Raw genomic sequence first — 18,456 nt, 5'->3', positions numbered from 1 at the left:
GGTCTGTAATGTTACTGTCATCACTACCTCCTGAACCCTGCAGTGGTCTGTAATGTTACTGTAATGTTACTGTCATCACTCCCTCCTGAACCCTGCAGTGGTCTGTAATATTACTGTAATGTTACTGTCATCACTGCCTCCTGAACCCTGCAGTGGTCTGTAATGTTACTGTAATGTTACTGTCATCACTGCCTCCTGAACCCTGCAGTGGTCTGTACTGTTACTGTCATCACTGCCTCCTGAACCCTGCAGCGGTCTGTAATGTTACTGTCATCACTACCTCCTGAACCCTGCAGGGGTCTGTAATGTTACTGTCATCACTGTCTCCTGGACCCTGCAGTGGTCTGTAATGTTACTGTAATGTTACTGTCATCACTGCCTCCCTGAACCCTGTAGTGGTCTGTAATGTTACTGTAATGTTACTGTCATCACTGCCTCCTGAACCCTGCAGTGGTCTGTAATGTTACTGTCATGTTACTGTCATCACTGCCTCCTGAACCCTGCAGTGGTCTGTAATGTTTCTGTAATGTTACTGTCATCACTGCCTCCTGAACCCTGCAGTGGTCTGTACTGTTACTGTCATCACTGCCTCCTGAATCCTGCAGTGGTCTGTAATGTTACTGTCATCACTACCTCCTGAACCCTGCAGTGGTCTGTAATGTTACTGTAATGTTACTGTCATCACTGCCTCCTGAACCCTGCAGTGGTCTGTAATGTTACTGTAATGTTACTGTCATCACTGCCTCCTGAACCCTGCAGTGGTCTGTAATGTTACTGTCATGTTACTGTCATCACTCCCTCCTGAACCCTGCAGTGGTCTGTAATGTTACTGTAATGTTACTGTCATCACTGCCTCCTGAACCCTGCAGTGGTCTGTAATGTTACTGTCATCACTGCCTCCTGAACCCTGCAGTGGTATAATGTTTCTGTAATGTTACTGTCATCAATGCCTCCTGAACCCTGCAGGGGTTTGTAATGTTACTGTCATGTTACTGTCATGTTACTGTCATCACTCCCTCCTGAACCCTGCAGTGGTCTGTAATGTTACTGTCATGTTACTGTCATCACTGCCTCCTGAACCCTGCAGTGGTCTGTAATGTTACTGTCATGTTACTGTCATCACTGCCTCCTGAACCCTGCAGTGGTCTGTAATGTTACTGTCATCACTGACTCCTGAACCCTGCAGTGGTCTAATGTTTCTGTAATGTTACTGTCATCAATGCCTCCTGAACCCTGCAGGAGTTTGTAATGTTACTGTCATGTTACTGTCATGTTACTGTCATCACTCCCTCCTGAACTCTGCAGTGGTCTGTAATGTTATTGTCATGTTACTATCATCACTGCCTCCTGAACCCTGCAGTGGTCTGTAATGTTACTGTCATCACTCCCTCCTGAACCCTGCAGTGGTCTGTAATGTTACTGTAATGTTACTGTCATCACTGCCTCCTGAACCCTGCAGTGGTCTGTAATGTTACTGTCATCACTGCCTCCTGAACCTGCAGTGGTCTGTAATGTTACTGTCATCACTACCTCCTGAACCCTGAAGGGGTCTGTAATGTTACTGTCATCACTGTCTCCTGGACCCTGCAGTGGTCTGTAATGTTACTGTAATGTTACTGTCATCACTGCCTCCTGAACCCTGCAGTGGTCTGTAATGTTACTGTAATGTTACTGTCATCACTGCCTCCTGAACCCTGCAGTGGTCTGTAATGTTACTGTCATGTTACTGTCATCACTGCCTCCTGAACCCTGCAGTGGTCTGTAATGTTACTGTCATCACTACCTCCTGAACCCTGCAGGGGTCTGTAATGTTACTGTCATCACTGTCTCCTGGACCCTGCAGTGGTCTGTACTGTTACTGTCATCACTGCCTCCTGAACCCTGCAGTGGTCTGTAATGTTACTGTAATGTTACTGTCATCACTGCCTCCTGAACCCTGCAGTGGTCTGTACTGTTACTGTCATCACTGCCTCCTGAACCCTGCAGTGGTCCGTAATTTTACTGTAATGCTATTGTCATCACTGCCTCCTGAACCCTGCAGTGGTCTGTAATGTTACTATAATGTTACTGTCATCACTGCCTCCTGAACCCTGCAGTGGTCTGTAATATTACTGTAATGTTACTGTCATCACTGCCTCCTGAACCCTGCAGTGGTCTGTAATGTTACTGTAATGTTACTGTCATCACTGCCTCCTGAACCCTGCAGTGGTCTGTAACATTTCTCTAATGTTACTGTCATCACTGCCTCCTGAACCCTGCAGTGGTCTGTAATGTTAGTGTAATGTTACTGTCATCACTGCCTCCTGAACCCTGCAGAGGTCTGTAATGTTACTGTAATGTTACTGTCATCACTGCCTCCTGAACCCTGCAGTGGTCTGTACTGTTACTGTCATCACTACCTCCTGAACCCTGCAGTGGTCTGTAATGTTACTGTAATGTTACTGTCATCACTCCCTCCTGAACCCTGCAGTGGTCTGTAATATTACTGTAATGTTACTGTCATCACTGCCTCCTGAACCCTGCAGTGGTCTGTAATGTTACTGTAATGTTACTGTCATCACTGCCTCCTGAACCCTGCAGTGGTCTGTACTGTTACTGTCATCACTACCTCCTGAACCCTGCAGTGGTCTGTAATGTTACTGTCATCACTACCTCCTGAACCCTGCAGGGGTCTGTAATGTTACTGTCATCACTGTCTCCTGGACCCTGCAGTGGTCTGTAATGTTACTGTAATGTTACTGTCATCACTGCCTCCTGAACCCTGCAGTGGTCTGTAATGTTACTGTAATGTTACTGTCATCACTGCCTCCTGAACCCTGCAGTAGTCTGTAATGTTACTGTCATGTTACTGTCATCACTGCCTCCTGAACCCTGCAGTGGTCTGTAATGTTACTGTAATGTTACTGTCATCACTGCCTCCTGAACCCTGCAGTGGTCTGTACTTTTACTGTCATCACTGCCTCCTGAACCCTGCAGTGGTCTGTAATGTTACTGTCATCACTGCCTCCTGAACCCTGCAGTGGTCTGTAATGTTACTGTCATCACTACCTCCTGAACCCTGCAGTGGTCTGTAATGTTACTGTAATGTTACTGTCATCACTCCCTCCTGAACCCTGCAGTGGTCTGTAATATTACTGTAATGTTACTGTCATCACTGCCTCCTGAACCCTGCAGTTGTCTGTAATGTTACTGTAATGTTACTGTCATCACTGCCTCCTGAACCCTGCAGTGGTCTGTACTGTTACTGTCATCACTGCCTCCTGAACCCTGCAGCGGTCTGTAATGTTACTGTCATCACTACCGCCTGAACCCTGCAGGGGTCTGTAATGTTACTGTCATCACTCTCTCCTGGACCCTGCAGTGGTCTGTAATGTTACTGTAATGTTACTGTCATCACTGCCTCCTGAACCCTGCAGTGGTCTGTAATGATACTGTAATGTTACTGTCATCACTGCCTCCTGAACCCTGCAGTGGTCTGTAATGTTACTGTAATGTTACTGTCATCATTGCCTCCTGAACCCTGCAGTAGTCTGTAATGTTACTGTCATGTTACTGACATCACTGCCTCCTGAACCCTGCAGTGGTCTGTAATGTTACTGTAATGTTATTGTCATCACTGCCTCCTGAACCCTGCAGTGGTCTGTACTGTTACTGTCATCACTGCTTACTGAACCCTGCAGTGGTCTGTAATGTTACTGTCATCACTGCCTCCTGAACCCTGCAGTGGTCTGTAATGTTACTGTCATCACTACCTCCTGAACCCTGCAGTGGTCTGTAATGTTACTGTAATGTTACTGTCATCACTCCCTCCTGAACCCTGCAGTGGTCTGTAATATTACTGTAATGTTACTGTCATCACTGCCTCCTGAACCCTGCAGTTGTCTGTAATGTTACTGTAATGTTACTGTCATCACTGCCTCCTGAACCCTGCAGTGGTCTGTACTGTTACTGTAATGTTACTGTCATCACTGCCTCCTGAACCATGCAGTGGTCTGTAATGTTACTGTCATGTTACTGTCTTCACTGCCTCGTGAACCCTGCAGTGGTCTGTAATGTTTATGTAATGTTACTGTCATCACTGCCTCCTGAACCCTGCAGTGGTCTGTAATGTTACTGTCATGTTACTGTCATCACTGCCTCCTGAACCCTGCAGTGGTCTGTAATGTTTCTGTAATGTTACTGTCATCACTGCCTCCTGAACCCTGCAGTGGTCTGTACTGTTACTGTAATGTTACTGTCATCACTGCCTCCTGAACCCTGCAGTGGTCTGTAATGTTACTGTAATGTTACTGTCATCACTGCCTCCTGAACCCTGCAGTGGTCTGTAATGTTACTGTCATGTTACTGTCATCACTCCCTCCTGAACCCTGCAGTGGTCTGTAATGTTTCTGTAATGTTACTGTCATCAATGCCTCCTGAACCCTGCAGGGGTTTGTAATGTTACTGTCATGTTACTGTCATCACTGCCTCCTGAACCCTGCAGTGGTCTGTAATGTTACTGTCATGTTACTGTCATCACTCCCTCCTGAACCCTGAGGTGGTCTGTAATGTTTCTGTAATGTTACTGTCATCAATGCCTCCTGAACCCTGCAGGGGTTTGTAATGTTACTGTCATGTTACTGTCATCACTGCCTCCTGAACCCTGCAGTGGTCTGTAATGTTACTGTCATCACTGCCTCCTGAACCCTGCAGTGGTCTAATGTTTCTGTAATGTTACTGTCATCAATGCCTCCTGAACCCTGCAGTGGTCTGTAATGTTACTGTAATGTTACTGTCATCACTGCCTCCTGAACCCTGCAGTGGTCTGTAATGTTACTGTAATGTTACTGTCATCACTGCCTCCTGAACCCTGCAGTGGTCTGTTATGTTACTGTCATGTTACTGTCATCACTCCCTCCTGAACCCTGCAGTGGTCTGTAATGTGACTGTCATGTTACTGTCATCACTGCCTCCTGAACCCTGCAGTGGTCTTTAATGTTACTGTCATGTTACTGTCATCACTGCCTCCTGAACCCTGCAGTGGTCTGTAATGTTACTGTCATCACTGCCTCCTGAACCCTGCAGTGGTCTAATGTTTCTGTAATGTTACTGTCATCAATGCCTCCTGAACCCTGCAGGGGTTTGTAATGTTACTGTCATGTTACTGTCATGTTACTGTCATCACTCCCTCCTGAACCCTGCAGTGGTCTGTAATGTTACTGTCATGTTACTGTCATCACTGCCTCCTGAACCCTGCAGTGGTCTGTAATGTTACTGTCATGTTACTGTCATCACTGCCTGCTGAACCCTGCAGTGGTATTTAATGTTATTGTCATCACTCCCTCCTGAACCCTGCAGTGGTCTGTAATGTTACTGTAATGTTACTGTCATCACTCCCTCCTGAACCCTGCAGTGGTCTGTAATGTTACTGTCATCACTGCCTCCTGATCCCTGCAGTGGTCTGTAATGTTACTGTCATCACTACCTCCTGAACCCTGCAGGGGTCTGTAATGTTACTGTCATCACTGTCTCCTGGACCCTGCAGTGGTCTGTAATGTTACTGTAATGTTACTGTCATCAATGCCTCCTGAACCCTGCAGTGGTCTGTAATGTTACTGTAATGTTACTGTCATCACTGCCTCCTGAACCCTGCAGTGGTCTGTAATGTTACTGTCATGTTACTGTCATCACTGCCTCCTGAACCCTGCAGTGGTCTGTAATGTTACTGTAATGTTACTGTCATCTCTGCCTCCTGAACCCTGCAGTGGTCTGTACTGTTACTGTCATCACTGCCTCCTGAACCCTGCAGTGGTCTGTAATGTTACTGTCATCACTACCTCCTGAACCCTGCAGTGGTCTGTAATGTTACTGTCATCACTGTCTCCTGGACCCTGCAGTGGTCTGTACTGTTACTGTCATCACTGCCTCCTGAACCCTGCAGTGGTCCGTAATTTTACTGTAATGCTATTGGCATCACTGCCTCCTGAACCCTGCAGTGGTCTGTAATGTTACTGTCATCACTGCCTCCTGAACCCTGCAGTGGTCTGTAATGTTACTGTCATCACTACCTCCTGAACCCTGCAGTGGTCTGTAATGTTACTGTAATGTTACTGTCATCACTCACTCCTGAACCCTGCAGTGGTCTGTAATATTACTGTAATGTTACTGTCATCACTGCCTCCTGAACCCTGCAGTGGTCTGTAATGTTACTGTAATGTTACTGTCATCACTGCCTCCTGAACCCTGCAGTGGTCTGTACTGTTAATGTCATCACTGCCTCCTGAACCCTGCAGTGGTCTGTAATGTTACTGTCATCACTACCTCCTGAACCCTGCAGGGGTCTGTAATGTTACTGTCATCACTGTCTCCTGGACCCTGAAGTGGTCTGTAATGTTACTGTAATGTTACTGTCATCGCTGCCTCCTGAACCCTGCAGTGGTCTGTAATGTTACTGTAATGTTACTGTCATCACTGCCTCCTGAACCCTGCAGTGGTCTGTAATGTTACTGTCATGTTACTGTCATCACTGCCTCCTGAACCCTGCAGTGGTCTGTAATGTTACTGTAATGTTACTGTCATCACTGCCTCCTGAACCCTGCAGTGGTCTGTACTGTTACTGTCATCACTGCCTCCTGAACCCTGCAGTGGTCTGTAATGTTACTGTCATGTTACTGTCATCACTGCCTCCTGAACCCTGCAGTGGTCTGTAATGTTACTGTCATCACTGCCTCCTGAACCCTGCAGTGGTATAATGTTTCTGTAATGTTACTGTCATCAATGCCTCCTGAACCCTGCAGGGGTTTGTAATGTTACTGTCATGTTACTGTCATGTTACTGTCATCACTCCCTCCTGAACCCTGCAGTGGTCTGTAATGTTACTGTCATGTTACTGTCATCACTGCCTCCTGAACCCTGCAGTGGTCTGTAATGTTACTGTCATGTTACTGTCATCACTGCCTGCTGAACCCTGCAGTGGTCTGTAATGTTACTGTCATCACTCCCTCCTGAACCCTGCAGTGGTCTGTAATGTTACTGTAATGTTACTGTCATCACTCCCTCCTGAACCCTGCAGTGGTCTGTAATGTTACTGTCATCACTGCCTCCTGAACCCTGCAGTGGTCTGTAATGTTACTGTCATCACTACCTCCCTGAACCCTGCAGGGGTCTGTAATGTTACTGTCATCACTGTCTCCTGAACCCTGCAGTGGTCTGTAATATTACTGTAATGTTACTGTCATCACTGCCTCCTGAACCCTGCAGTTGTCTGTAATGTTACTGTAATGTTACTGTCATCACTGCCTCCTGAACCCTGCAGTGGTCTGTACTGTTACTGTCATCACTGCCTCCTGAACCCTGCAGCGGTCTGTAATGTTACTGTCATCACTACCTCCTGAACCCTGCAGGGGTCTGTAATGTTACTGTCATCACTGTCTCCTGGACCCTGCAGTGGTCTGTAATGTTACTGTAATGTTACTGTCATCACTGCCTCCTGAACCCTGCAGTGGTCTGTAATGTTACTGTCATGTTACTGTCATCACTGCCTCGTGAACCCTGCAGTGGTCTGTAATGTTTATGTAATGTTACTGTCATCACTGCCTCCTGAACCCTGCAGTGGTCTGTAATGTTACTGTCATGTTACTGTCATCACTGCCTCCTGAACCCTGCAGTGGTCTGTAATGTTTCTGTAATGTTACTGTCATCACTGCCTCCTGAACCCTGCAGTGGTCTGTACTGTTACTGTCATCACTGCCTCCTGAATCCTGCAGTGGTCTGTAATGTTACTGTCATCAATACCTCCTGAACCCTGCAGGGGTCTGTAATGTTACTGTCATCACTGTCTCCTGGACCCTGCAGTGGTCTGTAATGTTACTGTAATGTTACTGTCATCACTCACTCCTGAACCCTGCAGTGGTCTGTAATATTACTGTAATGTTACTGTCATCACTGCCTCCTGAACCCTGCAGTGGTCTGTAATGTTACTGTAATGTTACTGTCATCACTGCCTCCTGAACCCTGCAGTGGTCTGTACTGTTAATGTCATCACTGCCTCCTGAACCCTGCAGTGGTCTGTAATGTTACTGTCATCACTACCTCCTGAACCCTGCAGGGGTCTGTAATGTTACTGTCATCACTGTCTCCTGGACCCTGAAGTGGTCTGTAATGTTACTGTAATGTTACTGTCATCGCTGCCTCCTGAACCCTGCAGTGGTCTGTAATGTTACTGTAATGTTACTGTCATCACTGCCTCCTGAACCCTGCAGTGGTCTGTAATGTTACTGTCATGTTACTGTCATCACTGCCTCCTGAACCCTGCAGTGGTCTGTAATGTTACTGTAATGTTACTGTCATCACTGCCTCCTGAACCCTGCAGTGGTCTGTACTGTTACTGTCATCACTGCCCCCTGAACCCTGCAGTGGTCTGTAATGTTACTGTCATGTTACTGTCATCACTGCCTCCTGAACCCTGCATTGGTCTGTAATGTTACTGTCATCACTGCCTCCTGAACCCTGCAGTGGTATAATGTTTCTGTAATGTTACTGTCATCAATGCCTCCTGAACCCTGCAGGGGTTTGTAATGTTACTGTCATGTTACTGTCATGTTACTGTCATCACTCCCTCCTGATACCTGCAGTGGTCTGTAATGTTACTGTCATGTTACTGTCATCACTGCCTCCTGAACCCTGCAGTGGTCTGTAATGTTACTGTCATGTTACTGTCATCACTGCCTGCTGAACCCTGCAGTGGTCTGTAATGTTACTGTCATCACTCCCTCCTGAACCCTGCATTGGTCTGTAATGTTACTGTAATGTTACTGTCATCACTCCCCTCCTGAACCCTGCAGTGGTCTGTAATGTTACTGTCATCACTGCCTCCTGAACCCTGCAGTGGTCTGTAATGTTACTGTCATCACTACCTCCTGAACCCTGCAGGGGTCTGTAATGTTACTGTCATCACTGTCTCCTGAACCCTGCAGTGGTCTGTAATATTACTGTAATGTTACTGTCATCACTGCCTCCTGAACCCTGCAGTTGTCTGTAATGTTACTGTAATGTTACTGTCATCACTGCCTCCTGAACCCTGCAGTGGTCTGTACTGTTACTGTCATCACTGCCTCCTGAACCCTGCAGCGGTCTGTAATGTTACTGTCATCACTACCTCCTGAACCCTGCAGGGGTCTGTAATGTTACTGTCATCACTGTCTCCTGGACCCTGCAGTGGTCTGTAATGTTACTGTAATGTTACTGTCATCACTGCCTCCTGAACCCTGCAGTGGTCTGTAATGTTACTGTCATGTTACTGTCATCACTGCCTCGTGAACCCTGCAGTGGTCTGTAATGTTTATGTAATGTTACTGTCATCACTGCCTCCTGAACCCTGCAGTGGTCTGTAATGTTACTGTCATGTTACTGTCATCACTGCCTCCTGAACCCTGCAGTGGTCTGTAATGTTTCTGTAATGTTACTGTCATCACTGCCTCCTGAACCCTGCAGTGGTCTGTACTGTTACTGTCATCACTGCCTCCTGAATCCTGCAGTGGTCTGTAATGTTACTGTCATCAATACCTCCTGAACCCTGCAGGGGTCTGTAATGTTACTGTCATCACTGTCTCCTGGACCCTGCAGTGGTCTGTAATGTTACTGTAATGTTACTGTCATCACTGCCTCCTGAACCCTGCAGTGGTCTGTAATGTTACTGTAATGTTACTGTCATCACTGCCTCCTGAACCCTGCAGTGGTCTGTAATGTTACTGTCATGTTACTGTCATCACTCCCTCCTGAACCCTGCAGTGGTCTGTAATGTTTCTGTAATGTTACTGTCATCAATGCCTCCTGAACCCTGCAGGGGTTTGTAATGTTACTGTCATGTTACTGTCATCACTCCCTCCTGAACCCTGCAGTGGTCTGTAATGTTACTGTCATCACTGCCTCCTGAACCCTGCAGTGGTCTAATGTTTCTGTAATGTTACTGTCATCAATGCCTCCTGAACCCTGCAGTGGTCTGTAATGTTACTGTAATGTTACTGTCATCACTGCCTCCTGAACCCTGCAGTGGTCTGTAATGTTACTGTAATGTTACTGTCATCACTGCCTCCTGAACCCTGCAGTGGTCTGTTATGTTACTGTCATGTTACTGTCATCACTCCCTCCTGAACCCTGCAGTGGTCTGTAATGTGACTGTCATGTTACTGTCATCACTGCCTCCTGAACCCTGCAGTGGTCTGTAATGTTACTGTCATGTTACTGTCATCACTGCCTCCTGAACCCTGCAGTGGTCTGTAATGTTACTGTCATCACTGCCTCCTGAACCCTGCAGTGGTCTAATGTTTCTGTAATGTTACTGTCATCAATGCCTCCTGAACCCTGCAGGGGTTTGTAATGTTACTGTCATGTTACTGTCATGTTACTGTCATCACTCCCTCCTGAACCCTGCAGTGGTCTGTAATGTTACTGTCATGTTACTGTCATCACTGCCTCCTGAACCCTGCAGTGGTCTGTAATGTTACTGTCATGTTACTGTCATCACTGCCTCCTGAACCCTGCAGTGGTCTGTAATGTTACTGTCATGTTACTGTCATCACTGCCTCCTGAACCCTGCAGTGGTCTGTAATGTTACTGTAATGTTACTGTCATCTCTGCCTCCTGAACCCTGCAGTGGTCTGTACTGTTACTGTCATCACTGCCTCCTGAACCCTGCAGTGGTCTGTAATGTTACTGTCATCACTACCTCCTGAACCCTGCAGTGGTCTGTAATGTTACTGTCATCACTGCCTCCTGAACCCTGCAGTGGTCTGTAATGTTTCTGTAATGTTACTGTCATCACTGCCTCCTGAACCCTGCAGTGGTCTGTACTGTTACTGTCATCACTGCCTCCTGAATCCTGCAGTGGACTGTAATGTTACTGTCATCAATACCTCCTGAACCCTGCAGGGGTCTGTAATGTTACTGTCATCACTGTCTCCTGGACCCTGCAGTGGTCTGTAATGTTACTGTAATGTTACTGTCATCACTGCCTCCTGAACCCTGCAGTGGTCTGTAATGTTACTGTAATGTTACTGTCATCACTGCCTCCTGAACCCTGCAGTGGTCTGTAATGTTACTGTCATGTTACTGTCATCACTCCCTCCTGAACCCTGCAGTGGTCTGTAATGTTTCTGTAATGTTACTGTCATCAATGCCTCCTGAACCCTGCAGGGGTTTGTAATGTTACTGTCATGTTACTGTCATCACTCCCTCCTGAACCCTGCAGTGGTCTGTAATGTTACTGTCATCACTGCCTCCCTGAACACTGCAGTGGTCTAATGTTTCTGTAATGTTACTGTCATCAATGCCTCCTGAACCCTGCAGTGGTCTGTAATGTTACTGTAATGTTACTGTCATCACTGCCTCCTGAACCCTGCAGTGGTCTGTAATGTTACTGTAATGTTACTGTCATCACTGCCTCCTGAACCCTGCAGTGGTCTGTTATGTTACTGTCATGTTACTGTCATCACTCCCTCCTGAACCCTGCAGTGGTCTGTAATGTGACTGTCATGTTACTGTCATCACTGCCTCCTGAACCCTGCAGTGGTCTGTAATGTTACTGTCATCACTGCCTCCTGAACCCTGCAGTGGTCTAATGTTTCTGTAATGTTACTGTCATCAATGCCTCCTGAACCCTGCAGGGGTTTGTAATGTTACTGTCATGTTACTGTCATGTTACTGTCATCACTCCCTCCTGAACCCTGCAGTGGTCTGTAATGTTACTGTCATGTTACTGTCATCACTGCCTCCTGAACCCTGCAGTGGTCTGTAATGTTACTGTCATGTTACTGTCATCACTGCCTCCTGAACCCTGCAGTGGTCTGTAATGTTACTGTCATGTTACTGTCATCACTGCCTCCTGAACCCTGCAGTGGTCTGTAATGTTACTGTAATGTTACTGTCATCTCTGCCTCCTGAACCCTGCAGTGGTCTGTACTGTTACTGTCATCACTGCCTCCTGAACCCTGCAGTGGTCTGTAATGTTACTGTCATCACTACCTCCTGAACCCTGCAGTGGTCTGTAATGTTACTGTCATCACTGCCTCCTGAACCCTGCAGTGGTCTGTAATGTTTCTGTAATGTTACTGTCATCACTGCCTCCTGAACCCTGCAGTGGTCTGTACTGTTACTGTCATCACTGCCTCCTGAATCCTGCAGTGGACTGTAATGTTACTGTCATCAATACCTCCTGAACCCTGCAGGGGTCTGTAATGTTACTGTCATCACTGTCTCCTGGACCCTGCAGTGGTCTGTAATGTTACTGTAATGTTACTGTCATCACTGCCTCCTGAACCCTGCAGTGGTCTGTAATGTTACTGTAATGTTACTGTCATCACTGCCTCCTGAACCCTGCAGTGGTCTGTAATGTTACTGTCATGTTACTGTCATCACTCCCTCCTGAACCCTGCAGTGGTCTGTAATGTTTCTGTAATGTTACTGTCATCAATGCCTCCTGAACCCTGCAGGGGTTTGTAATGTTACTGTCATGTTACTGTCATCACTCCCTCCTGAACCCCTGCAGTGGTCTGTAATGTTACTGTCATCACTGCCTCCTGAACACTGCAGTGGTCTAATGTTTCTGTAATGTTACTGTCATCAATGCCTCCTGAACCCTGCAGTGGTCTGTAATGTTACTGTAATGTTACTGTCATCACTGCCTCCTGAACCCTGCAGTGGTCTGTAATGTTACTGTAATGTTACTGTCATCACTGCCTCCTGAACCCTGCAGTGGTCTGTTATGTTACTGTCATGTTACTGTCATCACTCCCTCCTGAACCCTGCAGTGGTCTGTAATGTGACTGTCATGTTACTGTCATCACTGCCTCCTGAACCCTGCAGTGGTCTGTCATGTTACTGTCATGTTACTGTCATCACTGCCTCCTGAACCCTGCAGTGGTCTGTAATGTTACTGTCATCACTGCCTCCTGAACCCTGCAGTGGTCTAATGTTTCTGTAATGTTACTGTCATCAATGCCTCCTGAACCCTGCAGGGGTTTGTAATGTTACTGTCATGTTACTGTCATGTTACTGTCATCACTCCCTCCTGAACCCTGCAGTGGTCTGTAATGTTACTGTCATGTTACTGTCATCACTGCCTCCTGAACCCTGCAGTGGTCTGTAATGTTACTGTCATGTTACTGTCATCACTGCCTCCTGAACCCTGCAGTGGTCTGTAATGTTACTGTCATGTTACTGTCATCACTGCCTCCTGAACCCTGCAGTGGTCTGTAATGTTACTGTAATGTTACTGTCATCTCTGCCTCCTGAACCCTGCAGTGGTCTGTACTGTTACTGTCATCACTGCCTCCTGAACCCTGCAGTGGTCTGTAATGTTACTGTCATCACTGTCTCCTGGACCCTGCAGTGGTCTGTACTGTTACTGTCATCACTGCCTCCTGAACCCTGCAGTGGTCCGTAATTTTACTGTAATGCTATTGGCATCACTGCCTCCTGAACCCTGCAGTGGTCTGTAATGTTACTGTCATCACTGCCTCCTGAACCCTGCAGTGGTCTGTAATGTTACTGTCATCACTACCTCCTGAACCCTGCAGTGGTCTGTAATGTTACTGTAATGTTACTGTCATCACTCACTCCTGAACCCTGCAGTGGTCTGTAATATTACTGTAATGTTACTGTCATCACTGCCTCCTGAACCCTGCAGTGGTCTGTAATGTTACTGTAATGTTACTGTCATCACTGCCTCCTGAACCCTGCAGTGGTCTGTACTGTTAATGTCATCACTGCCTCCTGAACCCTGCAGTGGTCTGTAATGTTACTGTCATCACTACCTCCTGAACCCTGCAGGGGTCTGTAATGTTACTGTCATCACTGTCTCCTGGACCCTGCAGTGGTCTGTAATGTTACTGTAATGTTACTGTCATCGCTGCCTCCTGAACCCTGCAGTGGTCTGTAATGTTACTGTAATGTTACTGTCATCACTGCCTCCTGAACCCTGCAGTGGTCTGTAATGTTACTGTCATGTTACTGTCATCACTGCCTCCTGAACCCTGCAGTGGTCTGTAATGTTACTGTAATGTTAGTGTCATCACTGCCTCCTGAACCCTGCAGTGGTCTGTACTGTTACTGTCATCACTGCCTCCTGAACCCTGCAGTGGTCTGTAATGTTACTGTCATGTTACTGTCATCACTGCCTCCTGAACCCTGCAGTGGTCTGTAATGTTACTGTCATCACTGCCTCCCTGAACCCTGCAGTGGTCTAATGTTTCTGTAATGTTACTGTCATCAATGCCTCCTGAACCCTGCAGGGGTTTGTAATGTTACTGTCATGTTACTGTCATGTTACTGTCATCACTCCCTCCTGAACCCTGCAGTGGTCTGTAATGTTACTGTCATGTTACTGTCATCACTGCCTCCTGAACCCTGCAGTGGTCTGTAATGTTACTGTCATGTTACTGTCATCACTGCCTGCTGAACCCTGCAGTGGTCTGTAATGTTACTGTCATCACTCCCTCCTGAACCCTGCAGTGGTCTGTAATGTTACTGTAATGTTACTGTCATCACTCCCTCCTGAACCCTGCAGTGGTCTGTAATGTTACTGTCATCACTGCCTCCTGAACCCTGCAGCTGTCTGTAATGTTACTGTCATCACTACCTCCTGAACCCTGCAGGGGTCTGTAATGTTACTGTCATCACTGTCTCCTGAACCCTGCAGTGGTCTGTAATATTACTGTAATGTTACTGTCATCACTGCCTCCTGAACCCTGCAGTTGTCTGTACTGTTACTGTAATGTTACTGTCATCACTGCCTCCTGAACCCTGCAGTGGTCTGTACTGTTACTATCATCACTGCCTCCTGAACCCTGCAGCGGTCTGTAATGTTACTGTCATCACTACCTCCTGAACCCTGCAGGGGTCTGTAATGTTACTGTCATCACTGTCTCCTGGACCCTGCAGTGGTCTGTAATGTTACTGTAATGTTACTGTCATCACTGCCTCCTGAACCCTGCAGTGGTCTGTAATGTTACTGTAATGTTACTGTCATCACTGCCTCCTGAACCCTGCAGTGGTCTGTAATGTTACTGTCATGTTACTGTCATCACTGCCTCGTGAACCCTGCAGTGGTCTGTAATGTTTATGTAATGTTACTGTCATCACTGCCTCCCTGAACCCTGCAGTGGTCTGTAATGTTACTGTCATGTTACTGTCATCACTGCCTCCTGAACCCTGCAGTGGTCTGTAATGTTTCTGTAATGTTACTGTCATCACTGCCTCCTGAACCCTGCAGTGGTCTGTACTGTTACTGTCATCACTGCCTCCTGAATCCTGCAGTGGTCTGTAATGTTACTGTCATCAATACCTCCTGAACCCTGCAGGGGTCTGTAATGTTACTGTCATCACTGTCTCCTGGACCCTGCAGTGGTCTGTAATGTTACTGTAATGTTACTGTCATCACTGCCTCCTGAACCCTGCAGTGGTCTGTAATGTTACTGTAATGTTACTGTCATCACTGCCTCCTGAACCCTGCAGTGGTCTGTAATGCTACTGTCATGTTACTGTCATCACTCCCTCCTGAACCCTGCAGTGGTCTGTAATGTTTCTGTAATGTTACTGTCATCAATGCCTCCTGAACCCTGCAGGGGTTTGTAATGTTACTGTCATGTTACTGTCATCACTCCCTCCTGAACCCTGCAGTGGTCTGTAATGTTACTGTCATCACTGCCTCCCTGAACCCTGCAGTGGTCTAATGTTTCTGTAATGTTACTGTCATCAATGCCTCCTGAACCCTGCAGTGGTCTGTAATGTTACTGTAATGTTACTGTCATCACTGCCTGCTGAACCCTGCAGTGGTCTGTAATGTTACTGTCATCACTCCCTCCTGAACCCTGCAGTGGTCTGTAATGTTACTGTAAGTTTACTGTCATCACTCCCTCCTGAACCCTGCAGTGGTCTGTAATGTTACTGTCATCACTGCCTCCTGAACCCTGCAGTGGTCTGTAATGTTACTGTCATCACTACCTCCTGAACCCTGCAGGGGTCTGTAATGTTACTGTCATCACTGTCTCCTGGACCCTGCAGTGGTCTGTAATGTTACTGTAATGTTACTGTCATCACTGCCTCCTGAACCCTGCAGTGGTCTGTAATGTTACTGTAATGTTACTGTCATCACTGCCTCCTGAACCCTGCAGTGGTCTGTAATGTTACTGTCATGTTACTGTCATCACTGCCTCCTGATCCCTGCAGTGGTCTGTAATGTTACTGTAATGTTACTGTCATCACTGCCTCCTGAACCCTGCAGTGGTCTGTACTGTTACTGTCATCACTGCCTCCTGAACCCTGCAGTGGTCTGTAATGTTACTGTCATCACTACCTCCTGAACCCTGCAGTGGTCTGTAATGTTACTGTCATCACTGTCTCCTGGACCCTGCAGTGGTCTGTCATGTTACTGTCATCACTGCCTCCTGAACCCTGCAGTGGTCTGTAATGTTACTGTCATGTTACTGTCATCACTGCCTGCTGAACCCTGCAGTGGTCTGTAATGTTACTGTCATCACTGCCTCCTGAACCCTGCAGTGGTCTGTAATGTTACTGTCATCACTCCCTCCTGAACCCTGCAGTGGTCTGTAATGTTACTGTCATCACTCCCTCCTGAACCCTGCAGTGGTCTGTAATGTTACTGTCATCACTCCCTCATGAACCCCTGCAGTGGTCTGTAATGTTACTGTCATCACTCCCTCCTGAACCCTGCAGTGGTCTGTAACGTTACTGTCATCACTACCTCCTAAACCCTGCAGTGGTCTGTAATGCAGACAGAAATATTGTGAGCTAAACTAAATCAGGATCGATGATCTAGCACTCAATATTTTAACCCTGCTATATTGTTCCCTTTCTCTCAGATATCACCTTCATTCACGAGGGCAACAAAACGTTTCTCGAAAACCTGGTCAATTTTGAAAAGCTGGTAAGTTGCTCCAGTATGACGGAGGGGGTTGAACATGTCAGTGTACCCAATGTTTCCTCAACTATAGACAGTCTATAACGCAGAACCAGGTCATCTAAAATATGTGATGGATGTGTATTTGATGTGTATGGTGTCCATCTCCTCTTGCAGCACATGATAGCCGACACGGTGCGTCTCATCAGACACTGTCAGGAGGATCACATGGGTGGGTGAAGTGTGTGTGTGTGTGTGTGTGTGTGTGTGTGTGTGTGTGTGTGTGTGTGTGTGTGTGTGTGTGTGTGTGTGTGTGTGTGTGTGTGTGTGTGTGTGTGTGTGTGTGTCTTACTCTCACACAGTCTTTGATCAGAAATGACAATCAACTTTGATGAGCTATCCTTGAACCTCCATACTCATGTCATTACTTACACACAGTAAACAGGTCACAGTGTTGACTTTCTACAGTCAGCCACTATAACACAGTAAACAGGTCACAGTGTTGACTTTCTACAGTCATCCACTATAACACAGTAAACAGGTCACAGTGTTGACTTTCTACAGTCATCCACTATAACACAGTAAACAGGTCACAGTGTTGACTTTCTACAGTCATCCACTATAACACAGTAAACAGGTCACAGTGTTGACTTTCTACAGTCATCCACTATAACACAGTAGACAGGTCACAGTGTTGACTTTCTACAGTCATCCACTATAACACAGTAGTCAGGTCACAGTGTTGACTTTCTACAGTCATCCACTATAACACAGTAGTCAGGTCACAGTGTTGACTTTCTACAGTCATCCACTATAACACAGTAAATAGGTCACAGTGTTGACTTTCTACAGTCAGCCACTATAACACAGTAAACAGGTCACAGTGTTGACCTTCTACAGTCATCCACTATAACACAGTAAACAGGTCACAGTGTTGACTATCTGCAGTCATCCAATATAACACAGTAAACAGGTCACAGTGTTGACTTTCTACAGTCATCCACTATAACACAGTAGACAGGTCACAGTGTTGACTTTCTACAGTCAGCCACTATAACACAGTAAACAGGTCACGGTGTTGACTTTCTACAGTCATCCACTATAACACAGTAGACAGGTCACAGTGTTGACTTTCTACAGTCATCCACTATAACACAGTAGACAGGTCACAGTGTTGACTTTCTACAGTCATCCACTATAACACAGTAGACAGGTCACAGTGTTGACTTTCTACAGTCATCCACTATAACACAGTAGACAGGTCACAGTGTTGACTTTCTACAGTCATCCACTATAACACAGTAGACAGGTCACAGTGTTGACTTTCTACAGTCATCCACTATAACACAGTAGACAGGTCACAGTGTTGACTTTCTACAGTCATCCACTATAACACAGTAGACAGGTCACAGTGTTGACTTTCTACAGTCATCCACTATAACACAGTAGACAGGTCACAGTGTTGACTTTCTACAGTCATCCACTATAACACAGTAAACAGGTCACAGTGTTGACTTTCTACAGTCATCCACTATAACACAGTAGACAGGTCACAGTGTTGA

The 18,456-nt window shown here is 46.6% G+C and overlaps 1 protein-coding gene across 2 annotated transcripts in view; it reads left to right on the top strand.

Moving 5' to 3' along the window:
• LOC106596065 (rap guanine nucleotide exchange factor 5) overlaps positions 1–18,456 on the top strand; it is a 73,249-nt gene that overhangs the window by 53,792 nt on the left and 1,001 nt on the right. For both annotated transcript variants that reach the window (XM_045712767.1, XM_045712766.1), the window contains 2 exons: positions 16,857–16,921; positions 17,072–17,126. In XM_045712767.1, the coding sequence (XP_045568723.1) occupies positions 16,857–16,921; positions 17,072–17,126 (120 nt within the window). The remainder of the gene's footprint in view (positions 1–16,856; positions 16,922–17,071; positions 17,127–18,456) is intronic.

Source organism: Salmo salar, unplaced genomic scaffold (assembly GCF_905237065.1).
Source record: "Salmo salar unplaced genomic scaffold, Ssal_v3.1, whole genome shotgun sequence".
NCBI classification, from domain to species: domain Eukaryota; kingdom Metazoa; phylum Chordata; class Actinopteri; order Salmoniformes; family Salmonidae; genus Salmo; species Salmo salar.
The sequence above is the reverse complement of the archived record's forward strand: the minus strand, read 5'-3'. Positions and strand labels throughout refer to the sequence as shown.